At 38.1% G+C, this 19,637-nt stretch overlaps 1 protein-coding gene and 1 pseudogene across 1 annotated transcript in view; both read right to left on the reverse strand.

Moving 5' to 3' along the window:
* LOC127662808 (protein bicaudal C homolog 1-B-like) overlaps window positions 1-12,379 on the reverse strand; it is a 59,390-nt gene extending 47,011 nt beyond the window's left edge. Inside the window, exon 1 of the mRNA XM_052154160.1 lies at window positions 11,925-12,379. Coding sequence (XP_052010120.1) covers window positions 11,925-12,105 — 181 coding nt within the window. The 5' untranslated portion in view covers window positions 12,106-12,379. The remainder of the gene's footprint in view (window positions 1-11,924) is intronic.
* Window positions 12,380-12,999: 620 nt separating this feature from the next.
* LOC127662763 (ubiquitin-conjugating enzyme E2 D4-like) lies at window positions 13,000-18,104 on the reverse strand (annotated as a pseudogene).
* Window positions 18,105-19,637: the final 1,533 nt, after the last annotated feature.

A 19,637-nucleotide genomic window follows, 5' to 3' on the forward strand; every position in this document is an offset into this window, starting at 1 on the left:
CTCATATCAAGCAGGGGCATTTGTTTTTTGTTTTGTTTTTTTGGTCTGATGGGTTATGTGAGGTTTAGGCAAATCTAAAACTCTTCCTCACTATTTTTGATCCAACACATCAGTTCTTTGAGATTTAGCTCTGAAGTCTGAAGCACTTCACACAAAAACATTTTTTTTAAACCTGATGAAATAGTGAATCCCAGTAAAAAGGTTTGTAGTTGTAAAGAGACACATGGAAGTCTTCTGAGAAGAATACTGCAGCATTTTTTACTACATGGGTATTTATAACACTAGTTAAAATGGCCAGCCTGTTGAAATACAATTTTTAAAAATTCAGCCTGCTGGCTTTGAAATGCACTGTGCTTTGTCTGTCAATCCATAAAACTCTTGTTATCAAGATGACACGAGACTTGTATGAATCACTACACACTACATTCAGGAACAACAAATGTGGTTAATAATTTATAAATACAAATCAATGTCTGATTGATATATTTGATATATATTATTTATTAAACAGATGTCTAAATTAACATGCGAGTATGCCTTCAATATTCAAGCACACACACACACACACACATAATATGTGCACATATATGCACACATAAACCCAAAACCACAGGCAACAGACCTGTGTTTCCCTGGCAACAGCGAACCGAGCCATGAACACATTCCCAAAACAGAACGCACTTCCTGTTTCTTCACTCACAAACCCAGACACACATGCAGCAACTTGTATACACACACACACACACACACACACAGTTCATAAACACTGAACTTGCAGTCAAACAACATTAGACTCACCAGATAAAATCCACACGTCAGAATTTATGTGCATAAACAAATTACTGACACGCAGTACTTTTGCTTAAAATGTATCTAACAAAACCTTGCCAACCCAATCCACACATGCATACACAACAGCCAGGAGCTAACTGGTAGGTGAGATATATTAAAAATTAGAGCTGGTAATATCTTTATTATGTTCATACTAAGTTTTAGTTCTTGCTGCGATGGAGAACAACCCACAAAAATACACATTTTGATCAAAAAGCCACAGGGGATAAATTAATTTAATAAAAGTGCCGAATAAACACTACATTCTTTTCATAATTCCTTATCATACATAATAAAGGGTCAAGCCAGCATACATTCTTCTGTTTTTAATCAAAACCAGACATCTGATGTAAGTCATTAGGGTACAAAAAAAAGAATCAAAATGCTAATATACAAACGATTTCAAGAAAATTCAGCACAAATAAGACAGAGAGCAAGAAAAACTGAGTGAAAGGGAGACTCATGTTTGAATGGGTGTTTACACATGTTTTCCCTCCAATTATTTAATACTTCTTTGAGTGATTATTTGACATCATAGAATGACTATGATCTAACTTAGGGTGCTTTCCGATGAAACCTAACTGCTTATTCGTTTTCCTTACGTAAACATGAATCAGAGGTGATCCACTTCTCTCCATTACTCTTTCTGAATAAGCCTATAAAATGAGTGCATATTGTCGTGGTTTGTCTAAAGAAGGATATTAAAGGATTAGTTCACCCAAAAATGAACATTCTGACATAATTTACTCACCCTCAAGTTGTTTGTGGCACAATTACAGCTTGTCACCCTTCACTCTCATTGTCTGATAAAAAGTGCAGAGTAAATGATGACAGAATATTCATTTTTTGTGTGTACTAACTAGGGCTGTCAATCGATTCAAATTTCTAATCAACTTAATTTAATCTAATTAAAATAACATGTAGATTAATCACATTTATAAATATTTGCTGAGAATGCCCCCCAGATGACAATAATACAGTATATGTTTAACTAATAATACTATAATAATTATGAATACTGAATAATTAATATATAAATAAATGTATGCATTACATTATTGTGGCACTGATAAACAATACAAAAAGTGACTTTAGAATATATTGTTTCTTTCAATATTATTGAACATAGGCAAATTAGCACACAGTCCACAGCAATAAATTTTGCAATTGAATTCATCAATCTGATTGAGATAGATTTATTATAAGGATTTATTTAAGGACACATCAATGTACACATGCATCAGACCGATTCTTTGAGTGTCTCACTTTGGTTGCGTCGTGTCATAAACAGCGTTTTTTTCGGTCAATGTGTCAAGTTTAACGCAGTTTGAAATGTAGAAAAACACATATCAAGAGCATTTGAAATTGTGCTCTGTCCAGCTGTGTTTGAATGCAAGAACACGTCCTCATCTTGCGCTGTCGTTAGTGTCAAGAAATCCTGAGTGTGGTTTGTTGTCTGCACAGCTGCGCATGGCCAATACAGCTGGAGTTTAGCTTACTGCCCCCTGCTGAAAACAGGTGGTACTTAAAGCTTGTATTACTCTAATGATAATATTCCTTATTACAGTCCAGACATGGGATATGATTAATTGCTTTAATTTATTTAAAGCTTTATTTTTCAATATATAATTTATAATTAATTTGTTAAATTTACACATATGCACATCTTAACCAACAAAAGAGAAATCGATTATGAAAACCGAACGCTCAAAGAAAATGTGCTGGAAAAGTTTGCTTTTATTCACTGTTCAGGGTCTGTAGGGCTCGTAAAAAAAAGTGAAAACATGAAACTGAACTTGCAAATATCCTGATTATACTTGGTTCTATACAGCTGTGTGTCAGCACTCTCAATCAATAACAGCACCAACTCAGCTTGTTTTTCTTTTGCCAATGATTTATTGCACAGAATTCTGGCTCCTGTCCTAGCTATTGTGTGCAAATTCACAATATTTGCAGGACAATTTTTATTTTCACTCACTGAATAAGATGATACATTATAGAGAAAATGAAAGAATAGAGATTTATCCTCCAAAAAGTAAATTTTATTTAAATGCATTCCTAAGTATACATGGCACTTCTATATGAGCATTTTTTTCATTTGTGGGTTGATATTGTGAGAGGGCTTTAGCAGATCTAAATGTTTCTCCTCAGTTTTCATAATTAAACAATAGACCTAAAATGTTACAATTATTATTATTATAATTTTTTTTAAGTTAAGTTGATAAAAAATTATTTGTTAGTTAAGATAAGTCATGCTTGTTCTTCAGCCAGATCTTATGGAGGAATTCATGGCCTGACCTTAAAAAAATTATAATTCAATACAGTAAACCTTGTGACTATTTTAATATGAATAATTGCACAGTATTCAGGGTGGTTTTTTTTAAGTAAAATATTACGTGCAATGAAAGTGCTAGCTAGCTAAAATTAATACAGAAATGTTTTTGGCCCCCTCCAAGTTTTCATCTGGTTAATTTGGCCACCACAAGAACGTACTTGAAGAGCCCTGCATTAAACCTTCATACAAAAACACAAATATCTGGATTAATGATCAAGCCTACAGGTGCTTCTGACCAATCAAAACAATAGTCATTCAAAACACCTCCAGATGTTGCACATCATCCAATCAGAGACAAGGGATGGATACGAGTCACTAGGGGTGGGCGATATACCCACCCCTAGTGACTCATCATTAGATGAAACGTTTTTCTAGAACTCAAGAAAAATTACACTGACTCCACTTCTGCGGCATGAAATTTCACTTAAGCCACCGTCAAAGCTGTGGTTTGTGCGAATGTTGCACGGACACGAGTCTTGAAGTCATCCAAGTCTTGTCACCAGTACCTCTGCTCCCTATACGCATACTACGCAGTCTGCATAGGGCACCAACTCCCTAGGGGGGCACATTCTTTCCCTAGGAGGTCACCAGAAAGTACACCGGCTGCCCTTACTCGCACGTTATACATTATTCAAGGTCCCGAAAGCAGTTGCGGAACAAAGACAATCTCTTCACACTTAGTTGCGGAACAAAGACAATCTCTTCACACTTCTATTACGCGAAGCACAAGTTTGAAAAAGTAGGTTTTTCAAAAAATCTAAATGATAGAAACTTTTTTGCAGAAATGGTAATTCATGTGGCCACATGATTTGGAGGCACTGGTGGATTCACAGAAATAAAAAAGATATTATTATCCTATACGGTTCTGGAGTTAATTCAACTGCTTTGAGCACCTTTCTACTGACTCTGAAAAACACCAATAGAAAGATCCCCAGGGTCCCTGCTCATCTGCGTGAACGTGCCTTAGGCATGCTTCATGGAGGCATGAGGACTGCAGATGTGGCCAGGACAATAAATTGCAATGTCTGTACTGTGAGATGCCCAAGACAGCGCTACAGGGAGACAGGAAGGACAGCTGATCGTCCTCCCAGTGGCAGACCACGTGTAACAACACCTGCACAGGATCGGTACATCCGAATATCACACCTGCGGGACAGGTACAGGATGGCAACAACAACTGCCCAAGTTACATCAGAAATGCACAATCCCTCTATCAGTGCTCAGACTGTCTGCAGTAGGCTGAGAGAGGCTGGACTGAGGGCTTGTAGGTCTGTTGTTACATCTTAATATTGTATACATGTTGTAAGAAAGGTCCTTACCAGACATCACCGGCAACAACATCGTCTATGGGCACAAACCCACCTTCGCTGGACCAGACAGGACTGGCAAAAAGTACTCTTCACTGACGAGTCGCAGTTTTGTCTCACCAGGGGTGATGGTCGGACTTGTGTTTATCGTTGAAGGAATGAGCACTACACCGAGGCCTGTACTCTGGTGCGGGATCAATTTGGAGGTGGAGAGTCAATCATGGTCTGTGGTGGTGTGTCACAGCATCATCGGACTGAGCTTGTTGTCATTGCAGCCAATCTCAATGCTGTGTGTTACAGGGAAGATATCATCCTCCCTCATGTGGTACCCTTCCTGCAGGCTCATCCTAAAATTACCCTCCAGCATGACAATGCCACCAGCCATACTGCTCGTTCTGTGCGTGACTTCCTTGCAAGACTGGAATGTCAGTGTTCAACCTTGGCCAGCGAAGAGCCCAGATCTCAATCCCATCGAGTACGCCTGGGACCTGTTGGATCGGAGGGTGAGGGCTAAAGCCATTCCTCTAGAAAAGTCTGGGAACTTGCAAGTGCCTTGGTGGAAGAGTGGGGTAACATCTCACAGCAAGAAATGGCAAATCTGGTGCAGTCTATGAGGAGATGCACTGAAGTACTTAATGCAGCTGGTGGCTACACCAGATGCTGACTGTTACTTTTGATTTTGACCCCCTATTTGTTCAGGGACACATTATTCCATTTCTGTTAGTCACATGTCTGTGAAACTTGTTCAGTTTATGTTTTAGTTGTTGAATATTTTTATGTTCATACAAATATTTACATGTTAAGTTTGCTGAATATAAAAGCAGTTGAACGTGAGAGGATGTTTCTTTTTTTGCTGATTTATAAGATGAAGAACTTTTCATTTATAAAGTATTTAATTCACTGACGGGATTACTCAAAATTACACACTGCAACATGGCTTAATACAATTTTATTGATTTTCAGAAAAATTTATCTATAATGTGAATATCGTTATCATGATATAAAATTACTCATATCATGATATAGAATCATATCGCCCACTCCTAACAGTCACTTAGTTATAGATGTGGGGGGAAATGCTCACATCACTACAACAATGACTATGTGTGTGATGTACAGGTGAAACTCGAAAAATTAGAATATCGTGCAAAAGTTCATTAATTTCAGTAATTCAACTTAAAAGGTGAAACTAATATATTATATAGACTCATTACAGGCAAAGTAAGATATTTCAAGCCTTTATTTGATATAATTTTGATGATTATGGCTTACAGCTTATGAAAACCCCAAATTCAGAATCTCAGAAAATTAGAATATTACATGAAATCAATAAAAAAAAGGATTTTAAATACAGAAATGTCAGCCCTCTGAAAAGTATAATCATGCATATGTACTCAGTACTTGGTTTGGGCCCCTTTTGCATTAATTACTGCCTCAATGCGGCAAGGCATGGATGCTATCAGCCTGTGGCACTGCTGAGGTGTTATGGAAGACCAAGATGCTTCAATAGCGGCCTTCAGCTCTTCTGCATTGTTTGGTCTCATGTCTCTCATCTTTCTCTTGGAAATGCCCCATAGATTCTCTATGGGGTTCAGGTCAGGCGAGTTTGCTGGCCAATCAAGCACAGTAATACCATGGTCATTGAACCAGGTTTTGGTACTTTTGGCAGTGTGGGCAGGTGCAAAGTCCTGCTGGAAAATGAAGTCAGCATCTCCATAAAGCTTGTCTGCTGAAGGAAGCATGAAGTGCTCTAAAATGTCCCGGTAGACGGCTGCGTTGACTCTGGACTTAATAAAGCACAGTGGACCAACACCAGCCGATGACATGGCTCCCCAAACCAACACAGACTGTGGAAACTTCACACTGGACTTCAAGCATCTTGGATTGTGTGCCTCTCCATTCTTCCTCCAGACTATGGGACCTTGGTTTCCAAATGAGATGAAAAATTTGCTCTCATCAGAAAAGAGGACTTTGGACCACTGAGCAACAGACCAGTTCTTTTTTTCTTTAGCCCAGGTAAGACGTTTGACATTTGAAGCCCATGTCCAGGACCCGCCTGTGTGTGGTGGCTCTTGATGCAGTAACTCCAGCCTCAGTCCACTCCTTGTGAAGCTCCCCACACATTTGAATGGCCTTTTCCTGACAATCCTCTCCAGGCTACGGTCATCCCTGCTGCTTGTGCACCTTTTTCTTCCACACTTTTCCCTTCCACTTAACTTTCTATTAATGTGCTTTGATACAGCACTTTGAGAACATCCAACTTCTTTTGCAATTACCTTTTGAGGCTTTCCCTCCTTGTGGAGGGTGTCAATGATGGTTTTCTGCACAACTGTCAGGTCAGCAGTCTTCCCCATGATTGTGAATTCAACTGAACCAGACTGAGAGACCATTTAAAGGCTCAGGAACCCTTTGCAGGTGTTTAGCTGATTAGAGTGTGACACTTTGAGCCTACAATACTGAACCTTTTCACAATATTATAATTTTCTGAGATTCTGAATTTGGGGTTTTCATAAGCTGTAAGTCATAATCATCAAAATTATATCAAATAAAGGCTTGAAATATCTTACTTTGCTTGTAATGAGTCTATATAATATATTAGTTTCACCTTTTAAGTTGAATTACTGAAATTAATGAACTTTTGCACGATATTCTAATTTTTCGAGTTTCACCTGTATGTGTGTGATGTGAGAATTGATGTAGTTGTTACTATCTGTTTGAAAGTGGCAGTCCTGTAACACGTTGCCTGGGGAAGGAAGCTTTGTGGTTCCTTTGAACTCTTTCACCTTGAACCGACTTCAGACTTGGGGGTCTAAATATCAAGGAAGCATTCACTCATACAATAACACCAATCAACACACACACACAAAAACACAAAAAGGTTCCACTTTTCCCGGAAAGACCTATTTCGTAAACTATATGTAAACTTAGTAGTAAAGTAACAAAATATATACAAGAATGCACATCCACTCATGCATTTAAGTCCATGTCCATATAAATGTGGTTAGATTGCAAACGCAAAGTCCCCAACATGTTTCACTGTAAACTAGAGGTCTTTCTATAACAGAACAGAACTTATGAGTTCTCCAATGCTGCCAGACTGTAGAATATGATGCAGGCATTGAATTATGAGCTTTGTACAAATTATGTTGTTTGCACCACAAGAATGTGTGTGTGTGTGTGTGTGTGTGTGTGTGTGTGTATACTCTGGCAGCCAAACGTTAGGAATAATGTACTGATTTTGCTGTTTCGGAAGGAAATTTTTATTTTCATTCACCAAAGTGGCATTCAACTGATCCCAAAATATAGTCATGACTAGTGTTGTCAAAAATACCGGTACTCTGGTACCAAGTTGGTACTGAAACAAAAAAGATTTTATGATACAAGAATTTATGAAGGTACCGGAGTACCGAGTACCTGGTCTACCCAGTACCCATGCAGAGTCAAGAACTTTTGAACGCTTACAACAAGCAAAAGATGACGACAAGCAAAGCTGCTGCTGCGGCAGAGTCCCAACTGAATCTTGTCGAAAAGAAAAGTGGAAAAAGCCAGGTTTGGAAATTCTTTGTATTTGAGGCTGATGAAAAGGGAAACATCATAGATCAGCAAAAACCTATTTGTAAACGGTGCTTTCGCAATTTTCAGACGAAAGGAGGAAACACATCAAACTTAATAAAGCACCTGAAAGACAGACACCCAGATTAATTCAAGCAACAAAAGCATGTTAGTTTAAAATCATATAATTTGCATTAGGGCTGAAACGATTAGTCGACATTATCGACAACATCGAAAATAAAAAAATTACGAGAAAAATTTTCATTGTCGAATAGTCATTTGATCTCATTTAACGTAAAATGAATTAATATTAAACTGTAATGATAACGCGCGAGAGCAGCACTGCAGATCACTCCTGACGGAGAAGAATAATTACACAGATCACAGTTCAGATGCACTCTAAACTTTCACAGCTTCTTCTTATGTAGATCCCCAAACTATTAGGGAATTACATATAAAAAAAAAAAGTAAAAAGTAAATTCAGAAGCAGTCTCGTTGTGGAATAAGTTTAGCCGGAGCTCTTTAAAGGAAACTTATTTAATGTGTTATAGCTTTATTAAAGTTCAAATAATACAGAAGCAGGTCATGTTAATAACTATAAACTCAGAAACTGGCATTTCTCTGTGTGGTAAGCGCCTCTTCAATGAGTTGCACGAATGTCCCGATCTAAGGCGGAGAGATTGAAACTGCACCTGGCTGAGAGACTCTGCCTCGGGACGCTCATCCCTCGAGCGCGGACGCTTAATGCAGCTCGATTAGAACGCGATGGCTTGCGACTTATTTAATCATAATATATGTCACTGTGCATTTATTATCGTGAAGAAAAATGGCAATATGCAGCTTTATTAATACGAGAGCACTTTGCACATTAGTTTGGAAATTGTTTTTTATTCATTCTATTGTATGCTTGTTTATTAAGTTTTTTTTTTTATTACTTGGTAAAAACTTAAATTAAAAGTTGCAAAAGTTGAAGCAAATCTTATATAAGTGTTAAAAAATACTTCCAAGCATACATTGTACAGTTTATAATTATAATGCAAAAATAATATATTTAAATTAAAGTGTTGCTCAATGGCATATTTCTGTTCTTAGTTCTGCTGCTAATGTTTTGTTAACTTTGTTAATAAATGAGTGTTGTTTAGTAACCTGTTTTTGCTTTGGTACCGAAAATGGTATCAAGTACTGTGAAATTTCACAGGTATTGGTACCGACTACTGAAGTTTTGGTACCGTGACAGCACTAGTCTGGACATTACTGAAAAACAGCACCATCACTATTTGAAAAAAGTAATGTTTCATCAAATCAAGACAGGCCCCATTTCCAGTAGTCATCACTCCAACACCTTATCCTTGAGTAATCATGCTCAATTGCTAATTTGGTACTAGAAAATCACTTGACATTATATCAAACACAGTTAAAAGCTATTTGGTTTGTTAAATGAAGATTAACATTGTCTTTGTGTTTGTTTTTAAGTTGCCACATTATCCAATAGACTGGCATGTCTTAAGTCAATAGGTCAAAAATGACAAAAAAGAAACAGCTTTCTCTCTAAGCTTCATTGTTTGGAGAGAAACATTGAATCATTGTTTTGAGGAATGAAGGCTATACAATGCTTGAAATTGCCATTTCATACAAAGGTGTACACTACAGTCTTCAAAGACAAAGGACAACTGGCTCTAACAAGGACAGAAAGAGATGTGAAAGGCCAGATGTACAACTAAACAAGAGGATAAGTACATCAGAGTCTCTAGTTTGATAGAAGTTTGAATATATATTAGCCAAACATATTTAAACTCAGTTTTTCACAATTCCTGCCATTTAATCGTAGAAAACATTCCCTGTCTTAGGTCAGTTAGGATCACTACTTTATTTTAAGAATGTGAAATGTCAGAATAATAGTAGAGAGAATAATTTATTTCAGCATTCCCATTTATTCATCACATTCCCAATGTGTCAGAAGTTTACATACACTGTTAGTATTTGGTAGCATTGTATTTATATGGTTTAACTTGGTTCAAACGTTTTAGGTAGCCTTCCACAAGCTTCTCACATTAAGATGTTGGAATTTTGGCCCATTCCTCTAGACAGAACTGGTGTAACTGAGACAGGTTTGTAGGCCCCCTTGCTCACGAAGGCTTTTTCAGTTCTGCCCACAAATTTTCTATTAGACTGAGGTCAAGGCTTTGTGCTGGCCACTCCAATACCTTGACTTTATTGTCCTTAATCCATTTTACCACAACTTTGGAGGTAGGCTTGGGGTCATTGTCCATTTAGAAGGCCCATTCTCTGATGTATTGAGATTTTATTTCCTCATGATGCCATCTATATTGTGAAGTGCACTAGTCCTTCCTACAGCAAAGCATACCCACAACATGATGCTGGCACCCCCATACTTCACGGTTGGGATGGTGTTCTTCGGCTTGCAAGTCTCACCCTTTTTTGTTTCATCAGACCAGAGGACTGAAGATTTATTCGCCTCTTCTGAAGTGGCGAATAAATGCACGAGGGGAACATTGTTATGCGACAACTTGGCTGATTCTACATTTGCACCAAAAAAATATGGGAATATTAGCCTTTATGGAGCTTCAAGGAAGAGTTTACCCCAAAATTTAAATTTGCTAATCATTTAGCCGACTCACTCTCATGTCATCCATGTATAGGAGTTCATTTCTTCTGCAGAAGATTTTTTGTAGAATATCACAGCTCTGTTAGCCCACACAATGCAAAAGACCAAAATTTTGAATCTCCAAAAGGGAAGCATAAAAGTAATCAATTTGACTCCATTGGTTTAATCCATGTCTTCTCAAGTGATTTTATCAGTTTGGGGGTGAGAACAGACCAACATTTTTCACTATAAATCTTGACATCAGTAGTGTCTAGGCAAGATCATGATTTCAAGGTCGATTACACTTCCTAGCACCACTTAGTACTCTGAGCATGCATCTAGGAAGTGTAATCAAGCTTGAAATCATGATATTGCCAAGAGACTGCAATGGCAAGATGTACAGCAAAAAGAAAAGTTATATTTTGGTCTGTTATCATCCAGAATCGATTTTCTTTTTGGAGCTTCAATGTTTTGGTCACCATTAACTTGCATTTAGGCATTACAGAGCTGAAATAGTCTTATAAAAATCTTTGTTTGTGCTCTGCAGAAGTCATACACATCTAGGATGGCATGAGGTTGAGTAAATGTTGAGAATTTTCATTTTTTAGGTTAAATACTCCTTTAAATCTTCACACTCACATGATCCATGTTATGATACAACCTTTGGCAAATTTACATTTGCCAAATGAATAAATGTAAATGTACAACCTATGTATATTTAGTTAAACAGCTTCTTGTTGGGAACTGAACTGATAAAGTCTAGCTCCCCTGTTAATAAATAAATATGTATTTTTCTGCTGGTTGGCAGATCGTTTAAACTGGGCTCCCAGCCTGGACAAGTTTGTGATCTGCTGGTTTAGCTGAGACTCAGTTCTCACTGCCTCACCAGCTCAAAGTGCCCCACACCCCCACTAAAACCAGCCTGTGGAACCAACTAACCAGCCTAGGCTTTATTTGTATTTATTTTTTCAAGCAGGAACTCGTAATATTACACACAAAAAATGGACTCAATACAAAAAAATGTTATGATGTTGTTAGTTCGTGTGAATGTCTTATTTGGCCATCACATAAATCAATAGTCCAGATTAGTCCAACTATGTGCAACACAACAAAGGCCGCATCCTCAAAACATTTCCTTAAAGACAGACTTCAAGGAAACATTGTAACATCCAAATGTTTTATTTTTAGACACAACTCTGATACTCGAACGCTTCCTCAAAAGTGTTAAAACATCATATTATCCCTCCAAGCTCTTGAAGGAAGTTTTGAGTAAAAGTTCTGAGGAATAACATACCCAGTAACATAGTTTCTAGCTTCTTGCGGTCAACTCGAAACCTCTCTTCGGTCCAGTCTGGGTCAGGCGGGGAGATGTTGCCGCTCGAGTCATCCTCAGACACGGCAGACGGGGAATCGTCGCTCCGCTCGCTGCTGGAGCCCTGATCAGACTGATGCATGAAACTCAGCGGGTCAGCCATTGCGCTTCTGATGTGTCTCAAACTTTACTAAACGAGGTTTATATGGACAAGAGGCGAACCGCAATGTCAACATTAGGAGAAAAACATGCTGAATCCAGAGCACGTTTTCACCAGTCGTCCTTTGAAGCCCTTCTGGCCAGTTACTGCCCCCCGAGTACCTATATCAATCTGCCCCTAAATTCCTCTCCCCTCTACTTTTCCTCTGGCTCCGGGACCAGAACACACTATAGTTGGAGGAGATGGATAGATGGATGGAAGTACTCCTACGGGAGCATTCACGTGTCTGGATAACCGCCCATTCGCCTCTCAAACTTTCAGATCATATCCAAATAGCGCGCCTCCGAGAAATTATCTGGAAATTAAACTAATCACTGAAACGGTTAAAATATGCTGACACAATGTATACACTTTTGAAACAACGCCACAATTATAAAACGAATGTCTCTGCACGAGACAGTTACAATAGGTTTAACTTGAAAGTTTCATAAAAGTTTAAGAACGACTAAAGTAGGTCCCTGGAGAGAATTAAATTGATAAATATCACCACCTCGTGGCCTACCTCTGCAACAGAGAAAGATTATTTATCATCTTTTTTTTTTATTTTTATGTAAAAATTATTTGTCATACCCTTGCTTTAAGTTGCACTCAGCATTTCCCTCATTAGAAAAATTTTAGCTCTAAATAAATGCATAAAACTTGACTCTGTTTGGTGACACCAAGTGCAGAAACTACTCACTTCGCCTTTAAATTACTTTTTATTATTTTTTTTTTAACAGAAATGAGCAAAATATTTCTACTTTTTCATCCCTGATGTGATCTAATTCCAAGATCACACATGTACAGTCATGTCTCTCGTCTCACTTACACACACAATAAAACAGCTATTGTGAGATATATTTTTATAACACCTTTTAATGCAAAAACAATAAAAATGATCCAGTATAGTTCTTATTTCTATACAATAAAATTACCGAAAAAGTAACTTGTCCGTTGGATAACAAAAATATTTTTGTGAACTGATAGGTAGCTTTTGTTCCAGGATGCCTCGGTGAAGAGGGACACGTGACTTGGCCATCTGAGCAAATAGTTTCAGTTTAAGTTGTGTGTACATGGTTGGTATGTATGGGTTTGTGGTGGGGACAATCTTCTGTTGGTAAACTTCTGTCTCCGTTCAGGTGTGTTGCAGTACTGTGTGCAGTAATAGTGTCTATGTGTGACCATTTCAAAATCTTGCCGTCCAGTCAAATTAAGTTACATTGCGTACTTCTGAGTCCATTCCCTTGCTAGTCTGTTATACCTAAAAAAATACAATTAAAAAAAGAACAGCCATCTTAAATTCACATGACACTATGGAAATGTAATCACAGAAATTAGAAAAATCCCATAAAAACAAAAACATAATAAATTGGTTCAGCTCTATCTGGCAACAGAATTCACATCAAATACTGATTCATCCATTCAGTGGATGTTTAAAATAAGTTTTAACAAAGCTATAAAGCCTTCAGTGTCAGCTGTCAAGCTGATCATTGTGAGCCATTTGGTAATCAAATGTTGTCCTACTCTATGCTCGACAGGAATTAAGAACATTTTGAAAAAGGGCAAAAACTGTGGAATGATCAAACCTGCGAAAACCACAGTCATTATACTCTCATTAAACAACAGAACATTTCAGCTATAAAAGGAAAACTTGAGCCAAAATTGTAATACGTCACATACCTTTAAACAAAATGTTCTTATGTTATGACAAGTTAGCAGAGTAAATGGTTCAGGCTGAAGAAGTCAGTCAACTAATAAAGAGTGAAAGAGCGAGAAGTCATGCACACAAGGTTACATACTTATCTTTGTCCGATTTGTAGATGTGTGCAATATCTGGAACTAAAGGGTCATCTGGATTTGGGTCACAAAGAAGTGAGCATATGGATAATAAAACTGAAACACAACAACAGAAAACACAATAATTTGTTAATGTATCCAAAAATTCACCAAGTATTCTACATTGTGCAGAATCAGTGCTCTAATATAATCTGGGATTAGCAGGATCTAAGAATGTGCACGGATAATCGATATTCGTTTAACCATTCGGCGCACCACTAAATGAATACCAAAATCATATTCAGTTATTCTACACATGCAATAGAGGTCTTCAACCCAAACCCGTGAGTTCTGACAAACCAACAGGTTTTCTGGCTGGGCTTGGGTCAGTTTTTCCAAATAAAGGGCGAGCTAGGGGCTGTTCAAACATGCTTTGTGTGAAACGCACTGTTTTTCAATATACTTGTTAACATGCGTTGGACAGACATCTTTGACTGTTGCGCTGAATCTCGGTTTTTTTTCTTTCAGCGTCTTGTGCACGATTGCAGCATTTTCAAAAAACTTCAAAAGAACGTACATTTTTATAAACGCATCTCGAAACACGTGTTGTGTTTCGTTCGATGTGCTGCATTCTGAAGTAGTTCAGGTTGCATTGAGGACTGTTCCACCATTATACAGAATTCCAGGTTGTTTCATGAAGACATACATCAATCACTATGGCAGTGTGTTACTGTATGATAATGATCCTCAACGAAGTCAGAAAAAACAAAGAGCAAAACTAACAGCACGCACTTCTCCCACATGAAGCTGAAATTTAATCCAAGCATAAAATCAACATTTTGAGCAGAATTATCCATTATCTTGTATTAACCTGAGCTGCAGATGTTTGTGCTTCTCGTAAGTCCCTGCATGTTGATTTCAGACACACTGAAGATGATCTGTGAAGTTCTCATGCTTGTGTATATACCGTATTGGCTTTTTCAAATCGGACAAATATTTCATTTTTGATCACTCATAACCGGCAAAGTTTAAACTCTCTTTTTAGCGCAACAGTTGATTGACAGGTTAGGTTTTTTTTTTAAGGATATCTCTGTATTTTCAGCATCGAGTTTTCCTTCAACCTAGACCAGTCCCTGCTGCTGAAAAACACCCCAACAGCATGATGGTACACCACCACGCTTCACAGTTGGGATGGTATTGCACAGGTGATGAGCGTGCCTGGTTTCTGCCAGACATGCCTATTGGAATTTAGGCCAAACAGTTTAATCTTGGTTTCATCAGACCAGAGAATCTTGTCTCTCACAGTCTAAGAGTCTTTAGGTGCTTTTTTGTGTCTTGCATTGAGGAGAGGCTTCCATCTGGCCACTCTGCCACAAAGCCCAGATCGGTGGAATGTTGCAGTGATGGCTGTCCTTCTGCAAGTTTCTCCCATCTCCACATATGATCTCTGGAGCAACCAGTGACCATCGGGTTCTTGGTCACCTCTCTTACTCAATCACCTCTCTCTCCCCCGATTGCTCAGAGCTTGGCTGGGCAGCCAGCTCTAGGAAGAGTCCTGGTTGTTCCAAACTTCTTCCATTTAAGAATTATGGAGGCCACTGTACTCTTGGGAACCTTCAATGTAGCCCTTTCTTTTGTAACTTTCCCCAGATCTGTGCCTCGACACAATCCTGTCTCTGAGATCTGCAGGCAGTTTCTTTGACCTCATGGATTGGTTTTTGCTCTGATATGCATTTTCAGCTGCGAGACCTTATTTAAACAGGTGTGTGCCTATGCCAGTCATGTCCAATCAATTGAATTTGCCACAGTTGGACTCCAATAAAAGTGTTAGAAACATCACAAAGACAATACAGAAATGGGCTAAATTTCAAGTGTCTTAGCAAAGGTCAAACCCTTATTTCAATGCAACATTTCAGTTTTTTTCTTTTTAATATATTTGCAATATTATCAGAAATCTGTTATTTGCTTTGTCATTATGGGGTATGGACTGTAGATTAATGTAATAAAATAAAAAATAAAAAAAAGCATTTTAGCATAAGGCTGCAACATAACAAAATGTGAAAAAAAAAATGATGGGGTCTGAATACATTCTGAATGCACTGTAAACCGTGCAACCACACATAACTGACTGGTTGATCCCCAGTGGAATTGATCAAAGTAACACATGAATATAATGTATATTTTATGAATTGTTGTGACTGAAAATAAATGTGCATGTGTGTCCATATGCCCTTTACCTTTGGAAACAGTGAGGGCAGGTGACCACTGGGAGCGCAGAATGTCCAAACAGATGCTTCCATTACTGTTGATATTTGGGTGGTAGATTTTTGTTGTGAAGGCAAGCTGTTAGAGTGACACAATTGTTTTGACACCATCACCTCAATTATCCCTTTGTCTACTGCTCAATCAAATGCAGCCTTACCAACAGTTTAACTAAGCCTAGAGTTCAGACTGAAATGTGAATGTGCTGCCAATTTAGAGGACTACATACTATATACATATAAACAACACATAAGTTGATGAGATCATGTTTTACTGGAAAAGTAGCACACAATCTATAGAAAAGGTGGCAGTGCATGTCATTCTCCACTCACCTTTGGTGGTTTAAAAGGATAATCAGTCGGGAAATGAATTGTGAGGAAGAATACCCTCCCTGATATGGACTATCACCCTGGGGGGTGGGGGGGTTTGGGGGGAGAAGAGTAGTGTTACAGAAGCAAATTCACTTGTTTTCTTGAGGCCATAATGGTAAATTCATGAAATGAATATGGAGCTGAAGTTATTCATCTGTACTTACTGGACCCATTATTGTTGCTTGCCAGTGGAATACTAAAAGGGCAAATACAATACAGTAAAATGACCATCCAGTCACTCAAAGCATTGACTGACATTGTGTCATTGAGTACATTATTGGCAAACACACTCACAGTCCTCTCCAAATGGTCCAGCAGAGCACTGCGAGGGTGGATCCCGTTGCAAGTCCTGTAGCTCCTACAAACACAGTAGAAACAGTACAAACAGTTAACTTGCTATGCTTCAAAAACAGATGTATAAGAAGCACCAAAGCTGGTATTATGGCTGAAACAAGGTTTGAAAAGCAGATTTGCGTATATGTAACTGGTCCTGCTCCAAACGGGATTCGAACCAGCACTGGAGGCATTGGAGGTGGGCACGCTAACAAGGAGGCTATAGGCTACAGCCTTTAGCGTCAGTTGCTAGTGCACCTTTTGAGGCCAGGGGAGTGAGGTTTACATACTACACAGCTACCTACCAACTGGCTTCCATTTCACTCACCCTCTAACCCTCTCTCCCATCCGAGTCACAGCACCACTGTAACCGGTCCTGCCGACCCACTCCGAGTGGGATTTGAACCAGGGTTGGGCATGCTAACAAGGAGGCTAAAGGATACAGCCTCTAGCATCAGTAGCTAGTGCGCCTCTTGAGGCCAGGTGAGTGAGGTTGACATACCTACCAGCTTGCTCCCTTTACATATATTGCTAACAGGTGAAAAATCACAATATCAAACTTGATGTTGAAATATCAAGATTCATGAGCTGTTATCCTTCACTTATAAATAAATGCAAGGTTCAGATAGACCAAAAACTGACAACTGATAATTGGACTTTGGTAACAATCATTCTTTAACCCAAATATTAACTGTATATATCAACTAGTTGACGACCATTTTTGACAACCACAATCTTGTGATTTTTGTTACAAAAAACTCAACAGAATTTAAAAAAGGAATGGAAAAGTAATCTGCCCTAGGAAATCCTACATATAAACATTACAAATGTCCATCTAACTTTTTTATATAATGTATTTAGTACCTCATAATTGTTTAACTATTTCTTCATGTATAAATATAGTTTAGCCTGTTTAACTGCGGACGAATAAAGACAACATTATATAAATTTAACTTCCTGTGTTCGCTTTGTTCACCACTATGTCTTTTCAGCTGCCCGAGAAAAAAAAAAAAGATAAATTCTTCTAACCTTCTGACTTTACAGTGTAATTTGGGTTAGAAGGTGATTCATTGTATTAGTCGTATGTTGATCTGTTGAAACACCGATAAGACATTCTACTTTTAAGACATCTATTCTGTTTGGAAATAAAAGATTTACCTTCTGGATCCTTTTCAAAGCCATCAGATCTCCGCTTATTTTCTCCGCCTGAGGAAGTGAAGGAAGCAGTGATCAGGGGCGGAAATAAAAACTTAAAACTAAAAACTTCAAAATAAAGGTCTCGGGGACTCTGTCAATGCTCTATATGTAGCACAGTAGACCATCAGATTGGGATAAACAAGAACCTACTAGCGTGTTTCTGTGCAGTTAAGTTGATTAAGAAATAAACCTATGGGCCCTTTTCACAGACTGAGATGAGAATCTAGCAAACTTTTTCAAAATGTGCATTTTATTGAATTATTTTGTCTACATTTATAAAATTATATTTTGTATTATATGACCATAGCATAACTTCAAACATTGAGTTTCCACAGCTACAATACGGTTTCGAATAATGCTGCTGAGGAAGTGTTTGAAGTAATTTGAAGCAAAGAAGCATAATTAATTATACCAACGTTGTCAGATTTTACTGCTGATTTGAAATATGTTCTATGATCGTAATCTTGAGATTTTGGGGTTCTCCCATTCAAGTACATAGGAGCTGCACTGGCATCCCAGGAGCATTCCAAAGATGGCCGCCAGTGGACTGACTTGCTAGAAAGACTTTGAAAGTGTCAATTAAATGTGCACTCAGTCATTTATTTCCTCATCTAAAAAGATTTACTTCTAAAGAAATTAATGGTAATTTTGAAACAAAAGTATAAAATCATGGCCACTCGTGTGAGATGAAGAGTTCAGTCATATCAGTATCCTTGTAGTCCATTGCACTTGGGCACCTCATGGGGGCAGTCATGTTAGCTCACATGACCAGCTAAATACAAATTCATTTATCTCAATAACTGCTCTGTTATTGCACACTTTCATTCATAGATTAAGATGGCTTATGTGAATAGTGGATTTCAACAATGGCATTGGTAACTGAAACTAGTGTGTTTGAATGATGCAGCATCCAGGCCACTAGGTGTCACTGTAAGCCAGTCTTCGATATACTTCATAAAATTACTGAGTGCACCTTTAACGATGGAAGCTCTAGCAAAGATCTTCTCAAAGATAACCTCAGTGGTTCTATCATAGGAGAGAACGTAACGGTCAACTAGCACGTTACGACAGTTAAGTCACTGTTTGCGAATATCATACAAATGAATTGGGAGAGCCTTAAACCTAATTTTGGGGATTTTGATTCATCCCATTGACTTTTAAATCCGTTCACCAAAGAGATTCACTCAGATTCGTTCACTGATGTTCAGTAACCAAATCATTTCTGTAGTTTACATCTTATATGACAGTAAGTGTCGCAAATGTGTGCAAAGCGTGACAAGCAAGTCGTTGAATCATTGATTCAACTGATTCATTAAAAATGGAATTGGACGTAAAAGATTTGTGTACTTAAAATATTTGTTAATGTGTGAATCACTACTAGTGTGAAAAACCTGCTGAATGTGAAATGAAAAGACACTTATAAACCGAACACCTGATGTTCAGAAATAAGCTGGTTGCCTTTTTCCTCTGTAAAGAGTTGGGGAAAATGTTGACAAACCAGAACCAACAATGACCAGCCAAACCACACTGCAAAGCCACATTTTGCTTACTTGCATC

The sequence above is a fragment of the Xyrauchen texanus genome, chromosome 22 (genome assembly GCF_025860055.1).
Source record: "Xyrauchen texanus isolate HMW12.3.18 chromosome 22, RBS_HiC_50CHRs, whole genome shotgun sequence".
In the NCBI taxonomy this organism is placed as follows: domain Eukaryota; kingdom Metazoa; phylum Chordata; class Actinopteri; order Cypriniformes; family Catostomidae; genus Xyrauchen; species Xyrauchen texanus.